The sequence below is a fragment of the Charadrius vociferus genome, unplaced genomic scaffold (assembly GCF_000708025.1).
Source record: "Charadrius vociferus isolate BGI_N301 unplaced genomic scaffold, ASM70802v2 scaffold340, whole genome shotgun sequence".
NCBI classification, from domain to species: domain Eukaryota; kingdom Metazoa; phylum Chordata; class Aves; order Charadriiformes; family Charadriidae; genus Charadrius; species Charadrius vociferus.
The window spans coordinates 631836-652819 of record NW_009646631.1 but is presented as its reverse complement, the minus strand read 5'-3'; the positions used below and the strand labels follow the sequence as shown (position 1 = coordinate 652819).

Here is a 20984-nt window from a genome sequence, read left to right as displayed (position 1 = left end):
AGTTTGAGAGCACGTCTGTGCATCTGAGACGTGTTCTGTTAGTACCCTGGATTATCTCAGGGAAAAGGACAGATTTGTGGAGTCTCCCACTCTGGAGACATTCAAAACCCGCCTGGATGCTGTCCTGTGCAACCTGCTGTAGGTGACCCTGCTCTGGCAGGGGGGTTGGACTGGATGATCTCCAGAGGTCCCTTCCAACCATAACCATTCTGTGATTCTGTGATTTTTTTCATGGTCCTTACTGCCCAGATTTTAGTGGGTTTTTTTGTTTGTTTGAGTTTATTGGATATGGCCCCCTTTCGATAACTTTTTGCTATTAATACCTGAACATAAGTCATTTTCTTATGCAATAGAATTACAAAAGATTTGATGCCTGTATAAACAGTTAACTGAGCTGAACACTTTACACTTCAGCGTTGAGTTAGCTGGTCTTTCAAGGGTATGTACTCTTCTGAGGTGCTATGAGGTGTGTGTAGAAGACTCTTTCGAGTAGAAGACAAAAATATTGCTGTTTTCCCAGATGCTACTACTATGTACCTCTTCTGTGGAAATGCTGCTTCTCTGTATTTTTCATTCAAATCAGTGGACTACAGGAAAACAAACGGGCAAGTCACAGATGAACTCAGTGGCACAATTATTCAGATATTTGTGGTTTTCCTCTGTTAAACCCTCAAGATCATTTGAATGTTGTTACAAAACCAGACGTTCCTAAATATATTGTAGCTGAGCCATCTTTAGAAATAAAAATTAAAGAACAAATTTAAAATCATTGGCTGCTGTCCTAATGTCCTGGCTACTGTTACTTTGGTCAGCGGGTGGCCTGGTCAGCCTTTCCAAAGCCAATTTTCATTTTAAGATATTTTTATTTCTTTGAAATAGGCAAAGCCTTTGGAAAATGAGGGAGCAGTCTGCTTGTGCTTGTGTAGATGAAGGCTTATATGTGCAACAAAGTAGCTGTAGAGTTTTTATATTCTGTTTGCAGTAATAGTAAACAGAGCATCTAAAATAACCACTTGCACATTGCAACAAACACATCATCATTTGCTTAAAAAGAGTTATAATTACAGTTGATGAAGCATGGACACCATAAAAAATGCATTAGTTTGGCTTGACACATTAATTACCTGTTTTTGCAGATGTTTTTATATATTGTTGTGTGAACAGTTTACAAAATAATTACAGGAAAGTCATATGGAAAATAAACTAAGTGGGTGGTTTCTCGCCTTAATATTTTCATTCATGTGAATCTGTGTGAGGCACAGCTGCTCCGTAGCAAATGCAGAGAGAGAGAGAGAGAGAGAGACGGGGAATCTTGAGGGGTTTTTATTCTAAGGTCTCTATGATCAGCCTTGCTACACTTTTATATCTTGCTTTACCAGCGTAGTTTTTAAACATGTAAAATGACATTGCTGTTTTAATCCCAGTGATCAGGAGGGGGGAGAAGCTTTGATCCTGATCAGATGAAACGTAAATCTTCTAGTATCTAGGAAAATAAATGAAAAATCAATATTATTTTAAGCAGGATGATCTTTTATGAGCAGTTGTAAAGATTCATCAAAGGCTTTGACACAGTTTAAACATTTCCTGTTTGCTGCCATTTAAAGAAAAATCCCTTTCAAGTTATAAATTGTAATTAAAGAGAGATACCTCTTTAGATTATTGTGGGCTAACCACAGAATAGAAATAGGAGCTCAGTATGTTCACACAGTGTTTAAATCAAAAGGTCTTAACTAGGAATGAATTAGTGGATTCTTTTAAGACTACGCATTTTGCGTAACTAAAAACACTATCCCATAACAAAATGCAATATTGCCTTTAAAAAAAAAAAGCATAAGTCCGCAGCATGGCTTTAACATCTGTCATTTGTTCAACTAGCACTGTGTTTTAGTGATTTATTAGGCTTTAAGTGAAGAGTTCTATGACCTGAAATTTGGCATAAATGCTAAAGATTATTTTTAGTTTAATGGGGTCTTTATCATTACTCATCAACCTGTGCTTAAGGCTTTTTAAGTAACACTTTTTTCTTTTTTCCTTTTTTTTAAAAATTCATATCCTGTGTTTCTTTACAGATTTTTGTGAGATATTGGCTGTTTCAATGGGAATTTGTATTGGACTGTAGCTTTTTACATGTTCTTGGTTAAACTAATATAAAGAATAAAAAGCCAAAAATCCTACTTCCATAAATCCAATTCTCAAGCATCCACCTGTTATAGTATTCAGAGACTGAACTGTTAATGAACTTATTCACAAATAAGATGCAAGAACTTGTTGAGTAAATACTGGTTTGTGAATCCACATCCTCTTTTATGACTGAATATTTTAATGAGTGAGCAGTTGCAAATGTTATTTAACAAATTACTCTGTAAGGAAAAGTAGAAGGAAAACTGAAATTAATGTCTTGTGAAAGTAGGGAAAACAAAGACAGCTCTAAGGGGACATCCTAGCTTGTTTGCGTTAATTACTATAAAATTACTGAAGCATTGAAAAAAGGTAATAAACATCCCAACTAAGTACACATAACTAACAATTAAGCAGTAAGCTTGACTTTTATGATAGCCTTAGACACTAACCTAGCAGTTTACTACCAGTCCGCTTGAAGAAAACGCTGGTTGAAGAGTTTATTGCTTCTGTGCAGATGACTTGTTCTCCCTGAGCGACTACCACTTCGTGTGTCTAAGAGAATGCGGGTGATCACCAGTGGATTGGCACAAGAAAGTTTTATGGTGCTTGTAAGATTAAACGTAGAGATGAAAGCAAGAGCGTTGGTCATGTTTTAAGAAATTGCAACACACATTTATAAAATACTGTGTATCTTTTCTCTTCTGATAAAGCCAAATCCAAGTTCAAACAATCGCATGTCACTGGGGTTTTTTTTAATCCTAGGTGGAAATAAGGCTGGCAGTCTCTTCTAGGGCAATTTCCCCAGATGAGTCCTACCAAGTGGAGGCTGATATTAGAAGTGCTGGACCTGGCACAAAGTCCCCTCTGTCATTAGAATGAGAGAAATTACTGAGAAATTGTTACATATCCATAATATTGTATGCTGAAAGTGCACTGAATTTCTGACTGTCTGGCTTCTCCCCAAACCAAGTATAGTCCAAGGTGTTTGCAGAGCAGGGCTGTGTCTCTCTGTCCAAGGAGGTGACAATCACTTTTCCCTCCTGCTGTGAGGCGAATCATAAGATTTACAATAGACCACTTAGAGCAGAGCTTGTAAGAGATCATAAGTCTCTTCTACTTATTCTTGATGGAGTCTGTGTGATGTTTCTGTGTGTTTAGGTGATTTGTAGTCATGATATGAAAGGGAGGGGGAGTCTTTATTGTAACAAGGTCAAATTAACTAGTAGTAGACCATGGCAACATAAAATGAAAAAGAGCCTCTGCCTTCTTCACTCTCGGACTTTAAGGATTGATAAAAGCAAGAGCAATGATTCATTCCCTCTTGCTTGGGGTGGTGGGAAAACAGCAAATCTGAGAGCCTACAGCAGAGGAACTCTCCATGAACCTCCTGAAGAGGCCTCACACTTAGTTTTTTATTATTATCTGCCATCTTCAAAGTGTTTTGGGAAATTTGAGCAGTCAGACAACCTGCTTCTCCTCTTTTATTAAGGAGTCCATCTTAAAGCGAGCCAGGTCTGGCTGACTGGAGGATCAGAGTGATTCCTCCTGCCCTGAGGTGCTGGAGAGAAGTGGCTGCAGCTTACCCCTTCTTTGGGTTCTACCAGTAGTGAAACTGAGTGCAAACTTCTGAGAGAGGCTTACGTGTGCACACACATACTCTCTCCAAACATGGTTGACCACAAACAAATGGACATGGGTGGAAGGATGTTGCCTTTAGAGATACCTACATAACCGCAGTGTGAGCAGACCAACCTCTTTTGAACTATTGCTGGTTAGGGAAAGGCCTGCTGTTCATGTCTCTCTGGTAGCTCCCCCCCAGCAACATTATCCATCTCTTATACATTTTGTCTGACTTGCATGCTTCTCTGGCTTGAAGTTTGTTCGTGTATCTTAAGCATAAAGAACAATAAGCACACTCATGCAGGAAATCGTGAGTAGTAGAGTTTAATGAGAGGATAAGACAGACAGTGGTGGTCAGGTAAAGGGCTCAGACAATGATATTGACCAGCAGCCTGCTTACACGCGGTCGGCTCATGTAATTCCCACCTCTGTTTTCTCATGATTGTGCCCCCCTCTTCACCTTGACCCCTCCCTTTCCTCACCTTTGGTCCTACCCCTAAACATCTCACAACATCTTACACATTGCCGCAATCCTCCCTGAAAACCTCCCACAGTAAGTTTTGCACGTAAGCGTTTAAGGAGTAAGTTCTCCCTCAGACATCCCATAATAAGTTTTCTCTTTTTTATGAGACGCATTCTTGATAACCCATAATAATCCTCTTTTTTTTTTTTTTTTTCTTATCAGTTACCAAGTTTCTGGTTGAACTTCTTCAAGGTTACATTCAGAGGTTCCTTTCATGGCCCATTGATCACTGTCTTATGAGTTCTTGTCTTTGTTATTGTCTCTGTTATCTGCTGTTTGTTAGGGTTTGTGTATTTGCGTGTTTAATTTATTACCTCCCCTGTTCCTTGCCTTGTCTTTCATGTTGGGGAGCTGTTAGGCAGATATTCGTGCAGTTCCTTGACCTGTTTGAGCATCGGTTTGTGAGAGGTGCTGTCTTGCACCTGTCGGTGCAGAAGTCCATCATAACCAAGGCTGTGTTCCTGCAAGTTTCAGGTGGCCTCATTTATGCCTGGAAGAGACTGTTAGAGCCATATGAAGTCTCTGCTATTGCTCTGCCTTCTTCTGGGACAGTTATCTGTAACTATTTTTCAGCATAGTAATCTCAGTTCTCCAATAATTGTGGCTCACAATCTTTTTCTCTTTGCTTGGTGGTTGCATGGTTGGGTGTTGTCATTACAAATTGAGTCTATTATAACAATATACTGCTCATGATGTGAATGCCTAAACATAAACTGTAAGTTTTAGAGTAAATACAGAATTTGTGCAGTATCACAGCATTCTTACCTCTTACAAGAATTTGGATAGATTAGATGTAACACAAAGGTTGTTTGGTCATCTGGGAAGTGAAGTAGTTGGTGCAAGTGCTTTTTCGTTTCTTCCTGTGTCACCCCAAGCCAACAGGCAAGGAGCGTGTAGCATCAGAAAGCTGTGAGGAAGAATTCTTGGTGTCTGTCATGTTGCCTTCTGGCTATTGATAGCATTTCTGACTTCCTTTTATCCTTAGGAAAGCCCATGTTAGAAACACGGGGGAAAAAAACAAGTTTCTTTATTGTTTGCTTGTAAATGTCTTATTGTGTCTTCCCCAATTGAGTTTTTTGGGGCTACAACCTTTGGATCAGTGGTTTGTTTCAGTTCGTAATTATGTTACCATAGGAACATATATCAGATCACAGAAAAATGAGATAAGACTTTTTATTTAACTTAGTCTATAGCAAGGCTTAAGTTGTAGAACTCTGAGATCATAGTACTTGCTTTTTATGTGATGCATATCTGTGGGTTTGGTTACGAATAACCCAAAGGAAATCAAAAAGGTAGAATCAAGAGAGTCATATGCTTAGTACCTCTCTCTCTATTGAAAAAATAACTTTCTTTTTCTCTATCGAGGTGAATCAAGCCCAACTCGTCGAGAAGCAGTGAAAAGGAAGACTGCAGAGTACCTTATGCGTGCAGAAAAAATTTCCAGTCTCTACCATAAATCCTCTGAAGATGCATCTGTTTCTATGGTAAGCTTTAATTTCTTTTTTTCTGAACCAGAATTTGATATAATTAAATTGTTCTGTCTTTCAGCAAAGTATATTCAACCTTGAGGTTCTAGAACTCTTTCAGGAGTCCTGAGGAGTATTTTCATGTTCCGTTTCTGTTACGTTGCTGTTCTTTTCTGATTCTTGTTGGTTGCATTTAATAGCATTACAAGTAGTGCTTGATTTAATACAGGCCTGTTTGTTCACATGCTTTCCTTCTCCTCCACAGTTAATGATATAAGCATTTTTAGTCATGCTAAAGAATTTAAAGGTAAAGCGAAAAAACCCACCAGAATGTAACATTTCTTTTGACTTTCCTGTGTGAATATTGCTTGGTCCTGTTGGGAGCAGAAAGACTGTCCGTTTCTTTAGCTGAGCACATAATGGTGTATCAGAAGTCACTCAAGCACATGGCGGGGGCATGAGAGATGAATTTCCCACAATTAATTGAACAAAGGTTCTTCCTGATCCCTTCAGATGTCTCTCTTGGATGTGCTTGAGTGATCAGCTGCTTCCTGATTTTTGAGGAGTTTCTGTCATAATTCCTACCTTCATAAGCAGAAACACCCTTATCTGTACTTGTACAAAAAACAAACAAAGCTTATTCCAAGGCACCCTCAATAAATTTCTACTTTGCCCTTCCCCAACCAATTCCTTTGGGACTTATCTGTTCTTACTTCAGACTTTTACTGCAGTCATGTGTGTGATTGTCAATGACTGCCCTATTGTAGTAAATATAAAAAATTACCAACTTTCTATCTCTCTACGTTTAAATCAAGTCAGGGCAAAAGAGACAGAAGATTATTGCTGCTTATTTTGCACAGATCTAAAAATGCTTTAAGGAGACCACTGCTGCAAAAATGGGAAGCCTTACAAAATCCGACTGCCTAATAAGTAAATTGAAAAAGCAAAACCCCTGATTTCGAAGGGTAGCTTTTTTTATGTTAAGACCCCACAAATACAATTTTGAGGATGTTCCAAGTGGGATATATTTTGTGAGATTTGAAGTCTTGCTGATGCTATGAATTGTACTTTGAACAACTTAGCATTTTGAACTGATATGAACTCCTACTAGGTAGTCTTTCTTTGGGTCAAACACCCATGAAAATGGGGAAGAATCTATATTGAATGAAAACCTCAGTGTGTTTGGAAACCGCAGAACAAGAAAAAAACATTAACAACCTATTTTTGCCTTTTTATAAGTTTAAAAACTAATTGTGGTTGGGAAGGAGGAAGAAATAGGTTGCGCTTTTATATGTGAACTTGAGGGGTAAAGTATTTCCTCTTTTATGCTGTACTGAATAAGTCACATGCCTTCTTTGCAGATCCAAAGGGAAGCAGGATTAATTGGGATAAGACAAGAAAAACAAAAGTAGTGAGAATAGAATACCATTCTTCTCTGTTGAAACTCAAAAATGACAAGTTAGGGCAAATCTGACTTTGCACAAGCAAAATGTTGCACCTGGCTTATTCTCCTTTTTACAAAAGAAGCCATGTTTCCACAATTTGGCTTTGTTTTACCTAAGTCTGTATGTGTATTTTAATAACTTTTATTTGATGCTCTTCATAATGCATATACCTGACTTTTATCTGAGAGATTTGGAATTTGCTGGCATCAAGGGCAGATGGTGCTGATGGGTCATTATGGTTGTGGTGAGGAACAGCTTGTCTCCAAGTTGATAGCTGAAAATTAATTGGGAGAAGGACTTATCTCCCAAAGTTACTGTAAAGGTAATGGTAGGAACCACTAAGAATTGGCATGCTCTGCTTTGTCTTAGTGTCTTAAGGGGAGTGAGGAATGTGACTCTTCCTGCACATTGGTTGCTGAGTAGACCTAAATTCTTGCACCTTAGTTACTGCTTATCTGTTTTACTGCCCAAGACAGCTTATATTGGAGTTTGTGTGAATTGTTTCACCCCATGCAGAGAGTGATAAGTGCACTGAAATAACCCTCATCATATGCAGCATGATTCTTGGGAGATACTAGTGGAAACATGCAGATATTTTGTGTCCTTCTCCTAAATCAATTAAGTCTATAGCGTACAAGGTTAATGTGTATGCCTATTTGCACCATCACTTCACTTGATATTTCTCTAACTGCCTTTGGCCGTGCAGGGGCAAGGTTGCTCTGTTAGCAGTAGCACCTCCTACTGCTGTAGGTCATGCTGACTGATACCATCCCTTGTTCAAATGCTGGTGCTTGGACAGGATATAAACGTGAATGTTTAAATATCACCGTACAATCCCTTCTTTGCTCATGTGAATCTGTAAAGAGGTCTCTCATCACTTCTGGTTCGGAGGGAGGCTGAAGTCTTTGAGAAGAATCACTGCATTACTGCACTTAGGAAGCCTTTCCTAGAAGCATGGTCAAGTGCTGTTACACCTGTTAGCCCAGCACAGTTTAAACCATTTAACTGAAATTGCTTTGCAAGAGAATGGTGGACAAATGCTGTACCTTAGCAGTACCTGTGTCTATATTACAATAGGCAGGGTGCAGTTGGGTTATGGGAAGATGGTTCAGTGCAGGGAACTTCATGGGCAGTAGGGGTCCTGAGGCTGTTTGTATTTCGGAGGAAGAGGTCTGACTAGTAAGCAAGCATCGGCATTTAAGGCACAGTGTTCTTGTTCATGACCTGATGTTACAAGGCAGATCTGTTTTGTCAGCCATGTCTGGTGGTAGGTAGCTTTGTTTTTCCTATTGTGACCTTACAAAGAACAACCACAGTGATCAGCATCAAAACTAGGCTCACCTGGCCTTCTTAGACATGACACTTTATTTTTTTCTCATCCACCACGCCAGAGAAATGTCCAGCAAAGGAAGAGGTAAGCTCAGAAGTGCAGGTTCAATTATTGTCCTTCACCCCTCAGATTCTCCTATTTCCCGAAAGCTTCGGCTGCCAGCTGTGTGCTGAACCATGTGCAGCAGTCTCAAAAGACTATACCTGCTAAACGCACCCCAAGCCATCGATTTGCCATCTGAACACCATGTGATGGTAAAGCACCGCAGCTTTTCTCTGGGGACCTGGGGCAGAAGCGAGCTATTCTTCTGCGACCCAAAATGCCAGGCCCTTGCCTCTTTGAAGGCCAGATTTCCCTAGAGGTGAAGGCCTGGCATTTCAGAGCTGAGAAGCAAAAATTATCTTTGATGCCATGGAAACAAAACAAAGAACAATAATAGTTTGTTACTTTTCTTGCCTCAACAAAAAGCCACCAGTGTAGCCCTCAAGGATAGCGTCCTTAGCAACCACTCTGCTGCTGGCAAGTCAGAGTGGTGAAGAAAGGAGCACAAGAGGAGGTGTTTGGAGAATCCTTGGCACTGTTAAAAAAAAAAGGTTATGGGTAGAGGACTTAAGGATGGATAGAAGATTTCTTAAGGTTGAAAAGAAGCACAGGGAACTGACGCAATTGTGACTGACCATGAACTGGGAACTCACTAGACAGGGTCTTGTAAACATTGAGAAAAGCCTTGCTGTGACCTGTAGGAGTAGGAGATGTGGAAACAGCTTCTGGAGTTTGTAAACAGGCATGCAGACCTTCTGGAAAAACAAGCTGCAGCAAACGCTGTCCTTCTCTTCCTCTGCTGGCACAGCATGGCAGCGTCAAGGACCTTCTTGATGACAAATGCTCAAGAATGCTGTGTGACGGCAACAGCAGGCCATTTTGCAGATTCTCAAGCTGTATTTTCTTCTCTGCTCCTTTATAAGCAGCAGCTCTGGGGAGCCACCTCCAAACCTGAGTGGGAGCTGCAATTACAGCCTTTGAATCGCACTGGATTGACCGTCGGAAAGCTGCAGCCTTACATAGCTGTCAACTGTGAGGCCCAGCATAGCTACACATATAGGCTGTGTGTTCCTTTTAACTTTGTTGGTATTTTTATAATGCATATTTTTTTCACTCTTTGAAATGATTTTTGGTTGTACATATGCCCAATTTTTTATATTCCAAATTGTCTCTTTTTGCACTGTTATAAAAGCTGTTGTCTTTTAAAATGTCAATTATTTTTGATTTTCAAAGCAATTTATTAAGAAGAGTTACATGCAAGGCTGATGCCCAAACAGGAAAAGCCGTCTTCAGTCTTTGCAGTTTGCACAGGATATCTTACTTCCTAAAATTCTCATTAAATGTGCATGAAAATTACATGAAGTGTAAAGAAAATACACTGCTGTAGTTCTGTGACATGTAAATTAAACATAAAATAAGAAATTCAGTCTCAAGGCTTCCAAGATCGCATTCTGCATTCCTCTCTGCTGCTGGTTCTAGACGTGCATGAGCCCAGATGTGTCCCAGCTTCAGGGAAGATGCAGTCCCAAATTGGTGACTGCTGGGGACCTTCTGAAACACACCATAGCTCCGTCTGCATTCAGATGCGTGCAGAGATGCAACCTTGTTTTCCTGTGGTGCAGAGTGAGGAAGGGGCCAGGACGTTCTGCCTGGCCAGGACTGCTGAAAGCTCTTTCACACCCATGGTGTGGAGCCTTGTACCTCAGACCAGCAGTATCTGCTTCAGAACAAGGCATCTCCTTGCTGCAGTCAAGGGTCTGGCCATGCTCCAGGGGGATGATTACTGGAGTCATCAGACGTAGACCTCTGAATGGTGAGGGGAAGTCGCATTTTGATGTGCAAGCCCTGCACTGGTGTTCGTGAAAGTGCTCTTTTCTATCCTGAGCTTCTGCGGTGACTGCTGTCAAAGGTGGCAACATCAGCAGTAGAATCATTTCCCATCGGATGGTGTTTGTGTCACCAGGCTAGGGATAGTGCTTTTGCGTTAAATTAGGTTAACATGACAGGTTCTTCCTCTTGCTTTGCTGGTGGTGTAATTCTCTTTCGTCCCCTGCTCTTGTAACTGCTGGCAGTGATGCTAAAGCTGAGGCAAGAGCTATCGCCATATTTCACTGTGTAGCTTGCAAAACTAGAGCTTTCCGAAGGCAAGTGGTGGCCACAAGCTGCTGGGTCTTTGCAGAGGCCAGCATCACAATCAACATCATCTGTTTCCATTTGAAATTAGCATATGCTAGCCAAAAGCTGATGGTGGGAAAGGAGCTGGTGCCACCGGTCCCAAGTCAGATAACTCCAGCTGTGCAGCTCAGTGTCATCTGGAAATAGTTTCAAAACATACAGGGCCTAGCCACAGGAGAGAAAGTCCTGGGATACCTGAGCAGCATGCTGAGCATTTGGACAGGCTGCTGAAGGCCTTCTGCAGGCAGAGGTAGCTTGCCACTTTCTTTAGAATGTAAATGCCTTATTTCTAAAGGCAAATGAAGCCTTTGAGTTTTTGTCACTCTCCTTTTCTTTTTTTGTTCCTCTATTTTTGATGAGAGAGCTGTTAATTAGTTATTTTTCTTATCGCTGGCTAGATGCTGAGCTTGGATTTTTACTCTATTCAGAGGAGCAGGCAGCTTCATAGAGAGCTTAATTGCTGTAGTTCTGGGAATTGGGTATTTAGAGTTTGCTTCCAGCTTGCTTCACAACAGAATGTGATGCCTCCTCATCACTGGGCTCCACTATTAGATTTTGCAACAGTGAAACCAAAGTACTGTAAAGAGCAAAAAATAACCCGAAACTGATAAAAATGGAGATGCTACTGGGAGCTGTGGAGATGTGGATGTGATTGTTAATCGTTTTAAGGTAAGAAGTGACTGTAGAATGAGTATATGGAAAAAAGTGTGTGTACACAGTACACACAGACTGTGTACACAGAGACTTGGTGATATTTTAGAGAGGGACCCAAAAATATGTGCTGGTTTTCTCGGGCTCTTCAGACATGATGAGTGCAGAAGTCTGATTCTATAGCATTATTAGACAACTGTTAAGTTCTGTAGTGATGTATGAACTTAATTCATGGTTGAAATGTTATGCATAAGAGAAAATTTTAAAAGCTTGATTATGGAGGAATGGTTATAAAATGTAATAGCATGCAGATAGAAGTGGAAATCTTTTATAATAGTCTAGAGGATTTGGAAATACTCTCTTTCATTAAATGTATTCCTTAGAATGCTTTTGAAATCTTGTCATGAATAAACTCAGTGTTAGTACAACTCTTTGTTTCAAATGAAATATTTCGTTATTGCAGAAAAATTGCACACTCTTAAAATACAACCCAACAAAAGAACTCCCTTGACCTTCCAACAGCTCACTAGGATGTGGAACCTAAAGTAGATTTGGAGAAAACTTCATGTAGAGTTTTTTTTAGTGATTTGTAGAATCTGAGCTGTTTTCTCTTAACTGCTGTTGGTACTCTTGCTTGGCAGTGTTTACGTGACAAAAAAATTATAAGACCCAGAAAAATGAGTGAAGAGAAATAATAAACTTTTTTAAACATTGAGCCCAGTAGGTGAACAAAAAAGAAAGGCACGCTTTTCTCCATGCTTTTTCAACATGCGTTTATGACCTTTTCTTTTGAATTTTGCAGGCAATACTTAATTAAGTGTTGATTTTTAGGAAAGAATTTGGAAGGAGAGAAGGTGGTTGACTGGCAACATGAAGGGGAACTAGTTTTGGGGAGGGCTTCAAGAAGGTGCTCTGGCCTTTGAGGGTAGCACAGTAAAGGTACTGGAGGGGAAACACTAGCGGGGAAGCAAATGGGATTTACCTAGTTCAGGATCTTCAGTTTTTCTGGGAGTTTCTGATCATAAGGGGAAATTTCTTGATTTTCCCTGGTACTTAATCATTTCATCCACAGCATAATTGCTTACCAGCAGTTTTCCTTGGTGACGCATTTGTTAAATATTGCCTCAGGATGCTGACAAATTAGATAAACAACTTTTGCCTCTTAGAAGCCTAAAAATCAAGGAGTTTCAACTTCCTCTTCCTTTACCTTTGTGCAATAGAAGTATACTTGGGGAAACCAGGTTATGCTTAAAAGGAGTTTGGCATTCAGCAACTCTGCAAATGAAGTTACCTTATTTGTGGGGAAGAGATCCAGGTCTGTCGTTCTAGTAGAAGCTGCATGTTGAATTTTTTGGAGGAGGATCTAATGAATTCTCTCAGTTGGCAACTAGAAACTTCTGAAAATGTTTGTTAATGTGCCAGAGGTATATGTGATGCTTAAGACGTTGCTCTTTGTCCCAGAAGACTTCCACTTAAAATGTTGTCCCCTCCTCTGACATGCAAGCTTTGAGTTTGCCCTGAGAAACTACAAAACATAGCACAGACAAAAATCTATGTGTATTAACTACTCAAATAGTTAGCACCTGCCAATTCTCTTGCAGTGGTGTTAATTTCTAGATTAATGATACATAGCTAGCTACCTTTTTCTAAGGCAGTTTTAGGAATCCTTTCTGTTGTGCACCTTGTTATTAAAAGGATTTCACAAAGCTCACCAGAGCGCAAGAGAACCCTGTTTATAATTCTATATTTTATGTTCTTCAGACTTAAAAAGCCTCTAATTTGCTTTCTCTTCCTCAGTGATCTCTGAATTATTTTGTATCCAGAATACCTGTAAGGCTTTGATTGATTATTGTGAAGGGGTAAGAATTGAGTAATCGATTGCCAGGTTCCATTAAGCATAGAAAATTCATTATTTTTTCTTTTTAAAATTTTTTGTTTTCAATGTTATCTCGATTTTTTTTATTTACTTGCAAGTTGTTTTTTTCCCTCCACTAAGGACAAACAGAAAACTTCTCCTTTCATCTTCACTCTCTCTGATTTATGATAAATTTAGTTTCCTTCGGCCTGGCATTTGCTTCAGCAGGCAGTCTTCCTTCAAGTACCACCCTGATTGATGTATAATCTTTGATATCTTCCATTAGCCTCCAGGATCACTAAGTTCAAGGCCCTCTTGGAACCTAAGGAGCCCTGCCGAGGAACTGAAGGCCTTCAGAGTCCTTGGGGTGATTGACAAGGTAATTCTTCAGTGTCTCTTCAAGAGTTCAGTCATAAATCGACTGCATGCTGACATTTTGTCTTTGAAGCTGTGGATCTTAAGGATATGAAACAAAAGGGGAAAATGACTCAAATGCATCTGCACTTTAAAATAACAAAAGTAGAAGAAAAAAGGCTTTTATCTAAGCAATTCATGTAAGGTCATGCAAAATATATTTGAGCTAAAGGATAAGGTACATGTTTGGTGGCATTCAATAGGATGAGGCCTGTTTTTCAAAAATGAAGTCATGGTTACAATACTGTGCTAAGGACGAGTAGATGTGTTTTCAGTTGAATAAACTGGTGGATACTTGAAATATATAGAAGGGTAGAAATTCCTACTTTTGAACTGTGACTTGAAATGGGGGCTGGGGATATACACGACTCCTTGAGACTCCTTCCCTGAGAATTTGGAATTGAAATCCCCAGCGAAGACAGAGATTCAGCAATGAAGCTTATTTTTGAGTTATGCAAATAATGTCTTCCAAAATCCCAGGGTAATACCCCTTTGTAAATAGTAAAGGACCGTACGGATTTTTTGCAGGCCTCATTAAGAGACCAGAAGAATGGCTGCATTGTTTTGATAATGCTGATTTGTTATCACCTTACCAAATACTTTTAAGATGTATTATTCAGCAGTGTGGCTGTGGCTAATGCAGACTGTAAAAGCTCATTTCCTTTTTGCCATGCCAATTCCCTTGTGCCTTTTGTTAGTTCCTTATGTAGTCCCTGGTTTGTGCATGATGTACTGATACATGGTGTATTTATGGATTTGTAACGTGCATCAGAAAACCTGTAGCTGGTTTCTTAAGGTCTGTATTTCTCGGTTTCTTTTTCTCATTGGACTGAACCTAGCTATGGGGACTGATTATTGTTTTTCTTTGCCTGTTTTGTTGTAATTATGTGCATAAGTTGATAACTTCTCCTCAGAGGGCTGTATACATTAGGTATTATGGTTGTTTTTATAGCACACAAGGTTTTCTCAGCTCTGACTTTTTATTCATCGTATCTTTTTCCTCAGTTCTAAGTACAGAATTTAGCCTGTGTTCCTCTCTGTATATGTATCGGAGAGACAGGTTGGAAAGAGCACCTATCTGTTGGATTAGTAGGCACTAACTAAATTAGTAGCCACTAAATGGGTGCAGTAGGCATGGACTTTGTGAATTAGTCTGACAATGTGAGGCTGCAGAAGTGTCAGAAATGAACCAAGAAGGACCTTTTCGGTTTCTTCGTTCTTGTATAAGAATAATGAACAGTGACTGGAAAAGAAGCGTGATCAGAATGAAGTTTTTGGAGTCCCTGGTGTTACCAGATCTCCTAGATCTCTCGAGCACAGCTCTAGTAAGTATCCCAGGCGCGAGCTGAACGTATCCAGATCTTTGCAGCAGAGTTGGGCAGAATCAGGGTTCTGGTGATGACAGAAATACAAGATCTTAGTGTTGGAGATATGTGTGAGGAGTAACAGGCTCATGTATACAGCTGGTATGCTCATGTGTAAACAATATTGCAGGGGTCAGAGTTAATGTTTAAGTATTGTATGAAAAAGGGAGCAACAGCCTTTCAGGTGTCTTTGTACTCTGTGTACCTGCTTTCAGATTCTCCTTATTATGAACTTAATCTTATTCTGAGTATGCTGTCTTTTTTCATATATTTTTTAAGTGTTCGTAAAGTTGTGAGGCAAGTGAAAAACTGGTCTAAGCCCAAATATTAAGGGCATGTTTTATTTGGTTTTATAATGCATATACAGAATGCATGTGAATATGACGCAAAAGTGTGCACGTGTATCTGTATGCTGGAGACAATGCCCCCACCTTTGGTTTAAAGCACCATCTCACTTCCTTCTTCACCATCACTGTTCTTTGCGCCTCCTCTGCTTGCATATGCCCTAAAGTTCACATCATGGTGAAATCCAAATAGATGTGTAAGGATCCTCACTGGAGCCAACCAGCTGATGTAGTGTGCTTGTTCTTGAAAATGGATTCTGATTTTCAGGGCCAGCGTTGGAGATGCCATGCTTTTGGGCACAGGTCTGTAACCGATTCAGCATCACGCAAAGTTTTGCCTGAAAATACTCTTCTCCTACTCTAACCCTGTGGTAGGTGCTTTGGTTTCAGCAGAAGATGGGTGTGTAGATAGTAATGAACCACTGGCATTTTTAACGCTGTCTTGCCTAATCCTGTGCAAGACTGACTTAAACACACTGATTTAAAATGGTGGTGGTGGGTTTGCAGACTTGTTCTCTTAGTGCTGCTTGAAGCCCGCTTCTCTTAGTGTCTGCCTGCTACAGTGCTGCCTCGAGAAAACCAGCTGTTAACCTGCACTCCATCAAATGCTGAAAGGTTCAGTGCCTTCCCTTAGAGTAATGTCAGTCTTTGTTCTTCTTTTGAAGCCTCTTGAAATATTTTGAATTAGCTTCATTTTCACAGACAAAATGCTTGTTGCTACCTGAAACTCTGTGTGTTTCAAACTATTTTAGGCTAGACAGAATGATTAGACATTTAACTTTAGCCTAGTTTATTCCCAATGTGCTGTCTTTCCCTCTGTCTGCCTTGTCACCTGAATAATTCTTGCTGTTGACCCTTTTCTGCTGAATCTGAGTTAGAGATCTTAACATTATTAAACTCCTTAAAATATTGTGAAAATTCACAGAATGACCATATCTATGCCTCATCTCCCATCCTTCTGCTCTCATGCACAGACTGTGGTATAAATCCAAGTATTTTAATAGACCCAAGAGGACCTACACTTTGCTTGAGGAAACCGGGTTTCTTGAATTCTGCTGCTGCTGCTGTGTTGCTCACTTCATGGTATTTGCAGGTCTTTATTTTATGTGTTTATTGTGGGAAGAGTCTACCTGCAAGTAGGTTTCTGAAAATAGAGGTTTAATCTAATTATAAAAGTGGTGTTTGTCCCGCAAATGTTGTAGACTTTGAGGTGCTGCTGCTTGGGCAGCAAAGCTCTTGTTAGTGTTACCAGAGTACTGCATTGAAAACAGGCTAATAGCTAAATATTTTAGCGACTGTTATCACCAGCCATGAACAATCAATTATTTTATCAGTTCATGTACCTTGAAGTAGAAAACTTCTTTTTGGAATAGCAAAGATTTTTGCTTTCAAAATTTGCCTAATTAAAAATCAAGGTTGCAGATTCTGTGCTGAATTCCTGCCATAGGCAAGTCTTTCCTTTGAAGCTACAACTGGCCCCTAAAGAAACGACTTTGTTATGGTGCTGCTGGATACCTTCACAATGCTGTTTCAGACCCAATTTCTTATTCTTTAGAACCCTCAGTTATTTAGATTCATTCAGTTTAAAGATTTATCTTGAAAGCAGAGTGTATTAAGTAATAACTATGCTTCTGTAACCAATGACTGTCTTTTATGTCTTTTCTATCCGCTCCCCTGGTCTCCCATCAAGCCACGTTGTCTGTATTGGCACTGGTGTAACAGTGATCAGTTCTTCTGCAGATGTCTGTACATTTGAGCTTGTTGTTCGGTACACTGTTAAGCTTTATTGTACAATCTGAAACCTTATAAAATAAAATACTCTCATCAGGGCCTTGCTAAAATTATTTTGGAAGTTTCTGAAGAGGATTGTAAAAGTAAATAACTTCTTTTCTGAAGAACTGGAAGCAATTCTGTTGATCTTGAGTATAGGCTATTTTTCGTGGCTGTCGTGCTATTGTGGGAACTCATAACTGATGGTAGTACATTTTGATGAATTGACCTTAGAAATACACAGAACCACCAAATCAGTATTATTAATTATTTGGAAAGTGTAATTACTACTTGTCTACTTGATAAGTGAAAGTGCCAAAAAGCACATATATATAGAATATATGTAGAGTTTGCATGCATAATCTGCAGACCCATAGCTGAATTCAAACAGATTATGGGTAGTTTTAATGGAATTTAATCAGAGGATAGGAGAAATTGGCCCTTTTAATGGCAGTGTGGGTGCTGTGCATGAATAATAGGATGTAGGTAGCTATGTCCCGTTAGTGTTTGTTAGAAACTTAAATATTCGGCATTTTATTTTGAGGTGAGGTTAAAGACTGTTACTATGGTGAAATTATGTTGACCGTAGCAAATGTTTTCTCTCACATGGCTCTCAGGTTCACACTGCCAGGCATCTTTAGATCATCTTATGGATTTGAATGAGTAGCTGTGTGGACATAAGAGGTGTGGGGAAAAGGGAGCTGTAATAAACAGCATGATTGAGTTCAGACATTCATTCTTGTTTCATTACAATGCTTAGAAACTGGCTGAGAACATGTTATAATTAATTCAACTGACTAGCAAGTTTTCCTCATCTGAACATGGCATAATGGAAAATAGCAGTGGCAAAAATGGTTAAAAATCTGAAACTGAGTAATAACAGTAACTACTACTACAAATAAAGAAACTTTTAAAAGCTTAAGTTTTGATAACCCTTTAGTTTCCCAAGTGACTTGCCAAGTCCTGCAAAATCAAACCAACTACAGAGTTGTCATCAAAACTGATTTATTTACTCTCTACCTTCCTCTCCCTACTGCTGTGGGATTATTCCTAAGCTACAGTCAGGTTTCAAGACCCAAGTAACAATGCTTGCTCAACTTTAAAACCCGATCTTTCTCCCAGCTAGAAAGAGTCCTGTCCCTTCTTCCCTGCCCTCACACTCCTGCCACTTGTTTTCCTGAAGTCTTTCCATTTATCCATTTATACCAGTCTGAACATTTCTGAGTGTTTTGTTGTTATAACCCTTCATCTCTGTCTAGCTTCTTTCTTATTTGTCTCATTGAAATTTCTTTTGATTTTAGTGAATGTGTTGTTTCATCTGACGTAAAACAGTCCTAAGATTAAGTCAAGTAATGCAGATTTTACCCTTCCCTTTACAAAATAGAAATTAAATTATTGAATAGTCCAGGCTGAACTATATGTATCTTCTGGCCTCTAGAAAGAAATAGTTTATAGAGATGTTTTCTTTTAAACAAAAATTAAGTTTGTCTTCCTAAATACTACTAAGTTGCTTAGTACATAATTGGTGCCAGGCAATTACTCTACAATGCCTAGTGGCATTTCATATTGTAAACTGTATTCTCTAGTATAACTTGCCAGATATGTTTTCTGGGTTAATATTTCACCATTTGGCATTTAATGGCCAGTTTTTAGTTTGCTTTGAGAAAGTGGACTTCCCTGTCTGTTACTGACCAAATAAAAGTATTTAAAAATTGGGATGTGAATATATTCGGCTTTCTTAGCATTTGCATTATTTAGAACTGCACCATTTGTCTTTTAAGTACACTATTATTGCAAGTCATAGAATATACAAGCTGTACGTTCCCTAGAATAATGGTTTGAAAGGAGGAATAATTACAAACTGAAGATAATTCATATTGCACAGGTAGCCGGATAAGTAATAATCACATTTTTCATACATATTAACCAAATGTAATCTCTTTTTATAACGACAGAGGGAGACGAGCGAGAGTCCGTGTGGTGTAATCTGAAAAGTGACAAGAATAAATCTGTGTTAAGTAGATCTTTTAATCCTGGTAGCCTTGACAGCCAGCACAGTTGAGGAGAGCGGGGGGAATTGCTCGCCTGCTTCTGCCTCATCATCGCAACAGTGCCTTGAGTGTGGCACCCAGCTGTGCATCAGCCCCTAATAAGGTTTTCTTGCAGTCCCAAGCACTCATGCTAGAATCAGGCGATCAACTTGTCTCGTTCCTCGTTATCTGTCACTACCTGTAGTGGGATTTTCCAACTGGTGAGGTAAATGCAAGGAGTAAAATCCTAGGTGATTGTCTGATACATCTTCGAATTTGTAGGACTTCTGCTAGACAATCTATCCTATGATAGGTTTGCATTTGTTTAGGAGATAAGGACCAGAATTAATAGGTGGTCCACTGGTGATGTTGTTGCATGGTGTGTTTTCAGTGTAGAACAGCAATTTAATAAAAAAATAGAGCTAGTATAAAATTAATAAAAAAATAGAGTAATTCCTTAGCTCTGGTGTGTCTTCAAAACCCTTCAGGTATCTGGTACTGCAGTAAGAGGTCCTATTCCATTTCCTTTGATCAGGCATGAGCTATTTTTCAACTCATGTTAGTGAACTTAAATCCACATTTTTGTAAGCAAACGTGTTTTGAGGTGTTTATTTTGATCAGTGTTAAAACCTGCTCCAGTAAATAAAAAGCACGGGCATGTTCTGTGCCATGTCCTGAAAGTGTGGAGTCTGGGAAAAAATCAATATTAGATAATGGGGGCGGGGGGGATGAAGGGGGGGCAAAAAAAATGGAACAGAAAGGGGGGACTGGGGAAGCAAATGTCTGCAGTGTGACAGAGGACTGCATTTATATTAAAGCCACCCACAGGAGAGCAGTGCATTTAGAGCAGTCCTTAGTTCTTCCAGTGTTGTCCCCCGCGACCTTGGTTGGATGCTCGGTAGGGTGACTAATGGTTCACCACGTTCTTTTTTCCTGGTGACTTGCCTGTTGCGTGCCTCTGGGTTTGTGATTCCCCTTATGCTGACTTCTGCAGTATTCCTTCAGTCTCTTATCTCAGGGCTTTGATGCATATGTTCTGAAGGTGGCCACCGTGACTTTGGGTGGCAGCAGATGGTAAACCTTCAGGCTGCCACCGGCTATACTGGTGTTAAGTTGGAAACTTAACGTTTGATGAAGAATCAGTAGTGCATATGAAAGAGCTTTTACTGCAGAAATATCTTTTAATTAAAAAAAATTAGCATACTGAAACATTTGCTAATTTCTGTGCATTTAAAGGATCCTAAAATTAACTGTTTTCTTAAAGCTAGACTATGGTTATTTACCAGGCAGGTTTTATTTTATTTTTCTCCAATTAATTGTACCTACTATATTGAATTGAATTTAATTTATTTTCCACTAAGCTGTTGGATACACTGTAAATCAAATCTAAGAAGCTAATTTTTTTAAGTAGCTGCTGTCAGCATCAGAATTAACCCTTGACTTTGAAAAAAAAATCACAAGTAGAAAATCCTATTTGGCATCACGGAGGTTTATTGCTATCTGCCACTTTACTGAGATGCTGCCATGCAGCGCTGCTGTGCTCACTTGTGTTTTGTGATGTGCCTGGGAGCCCACTGCTTGTACAAAATAGGGATGTCTGTGCTGCTGAATACACTTATTTGCATTATATATTTGTATGTGGCAATTGCTGTTCGCCTGTCAGTGGTTTTGGCCATGTTGAGGTTGTCATCAATGCAGAAAAATAGGGAAAGAACGAGTAAGCGACAGAGCCGCAAAAGCCAGCGTGATATGTAGACCTTGACTCCGTACATTAGTAATACAAATAGGATTTTGCCTTGTCTCCTTTTGTGTCACAGTCTAGTTGCTCAGTGCC

At 39.5% G+C, this 20984-nt stretch overlaps 1 protein-coding gene across 5 annotated transcripts in view; it reads left to right on the top strand.

The window, feature by feature from the left end:
• The window catches only part of RPS6KC1 (ribosomal protein S6 kinase, 52kDa, polypeptide 1), an 85841-nt gene that overhangs the window by 30896 nt on the left and 33961 nt on the right, over positions 1–20984 (top strand). For 4 of the 5 annotated variants that reach the window (XM_009888192.1, XM_009888199.1, XM_009888176.1 and 1 more), the window contains 2 exons: positions 5630–5748; positions 13515–13607. In XM_009888192.1, the coding sequence (XP_009886494.1) occupies positions 5630–5748; positions 13515–13607 (212 nt within the window). The remainder of the gene's footprint in view (positions 1–5629; positions 5749–13514; positions 13608–20984) is intronic. The other variant, XM_009888207.1, reaches the window with a different exon arrangement.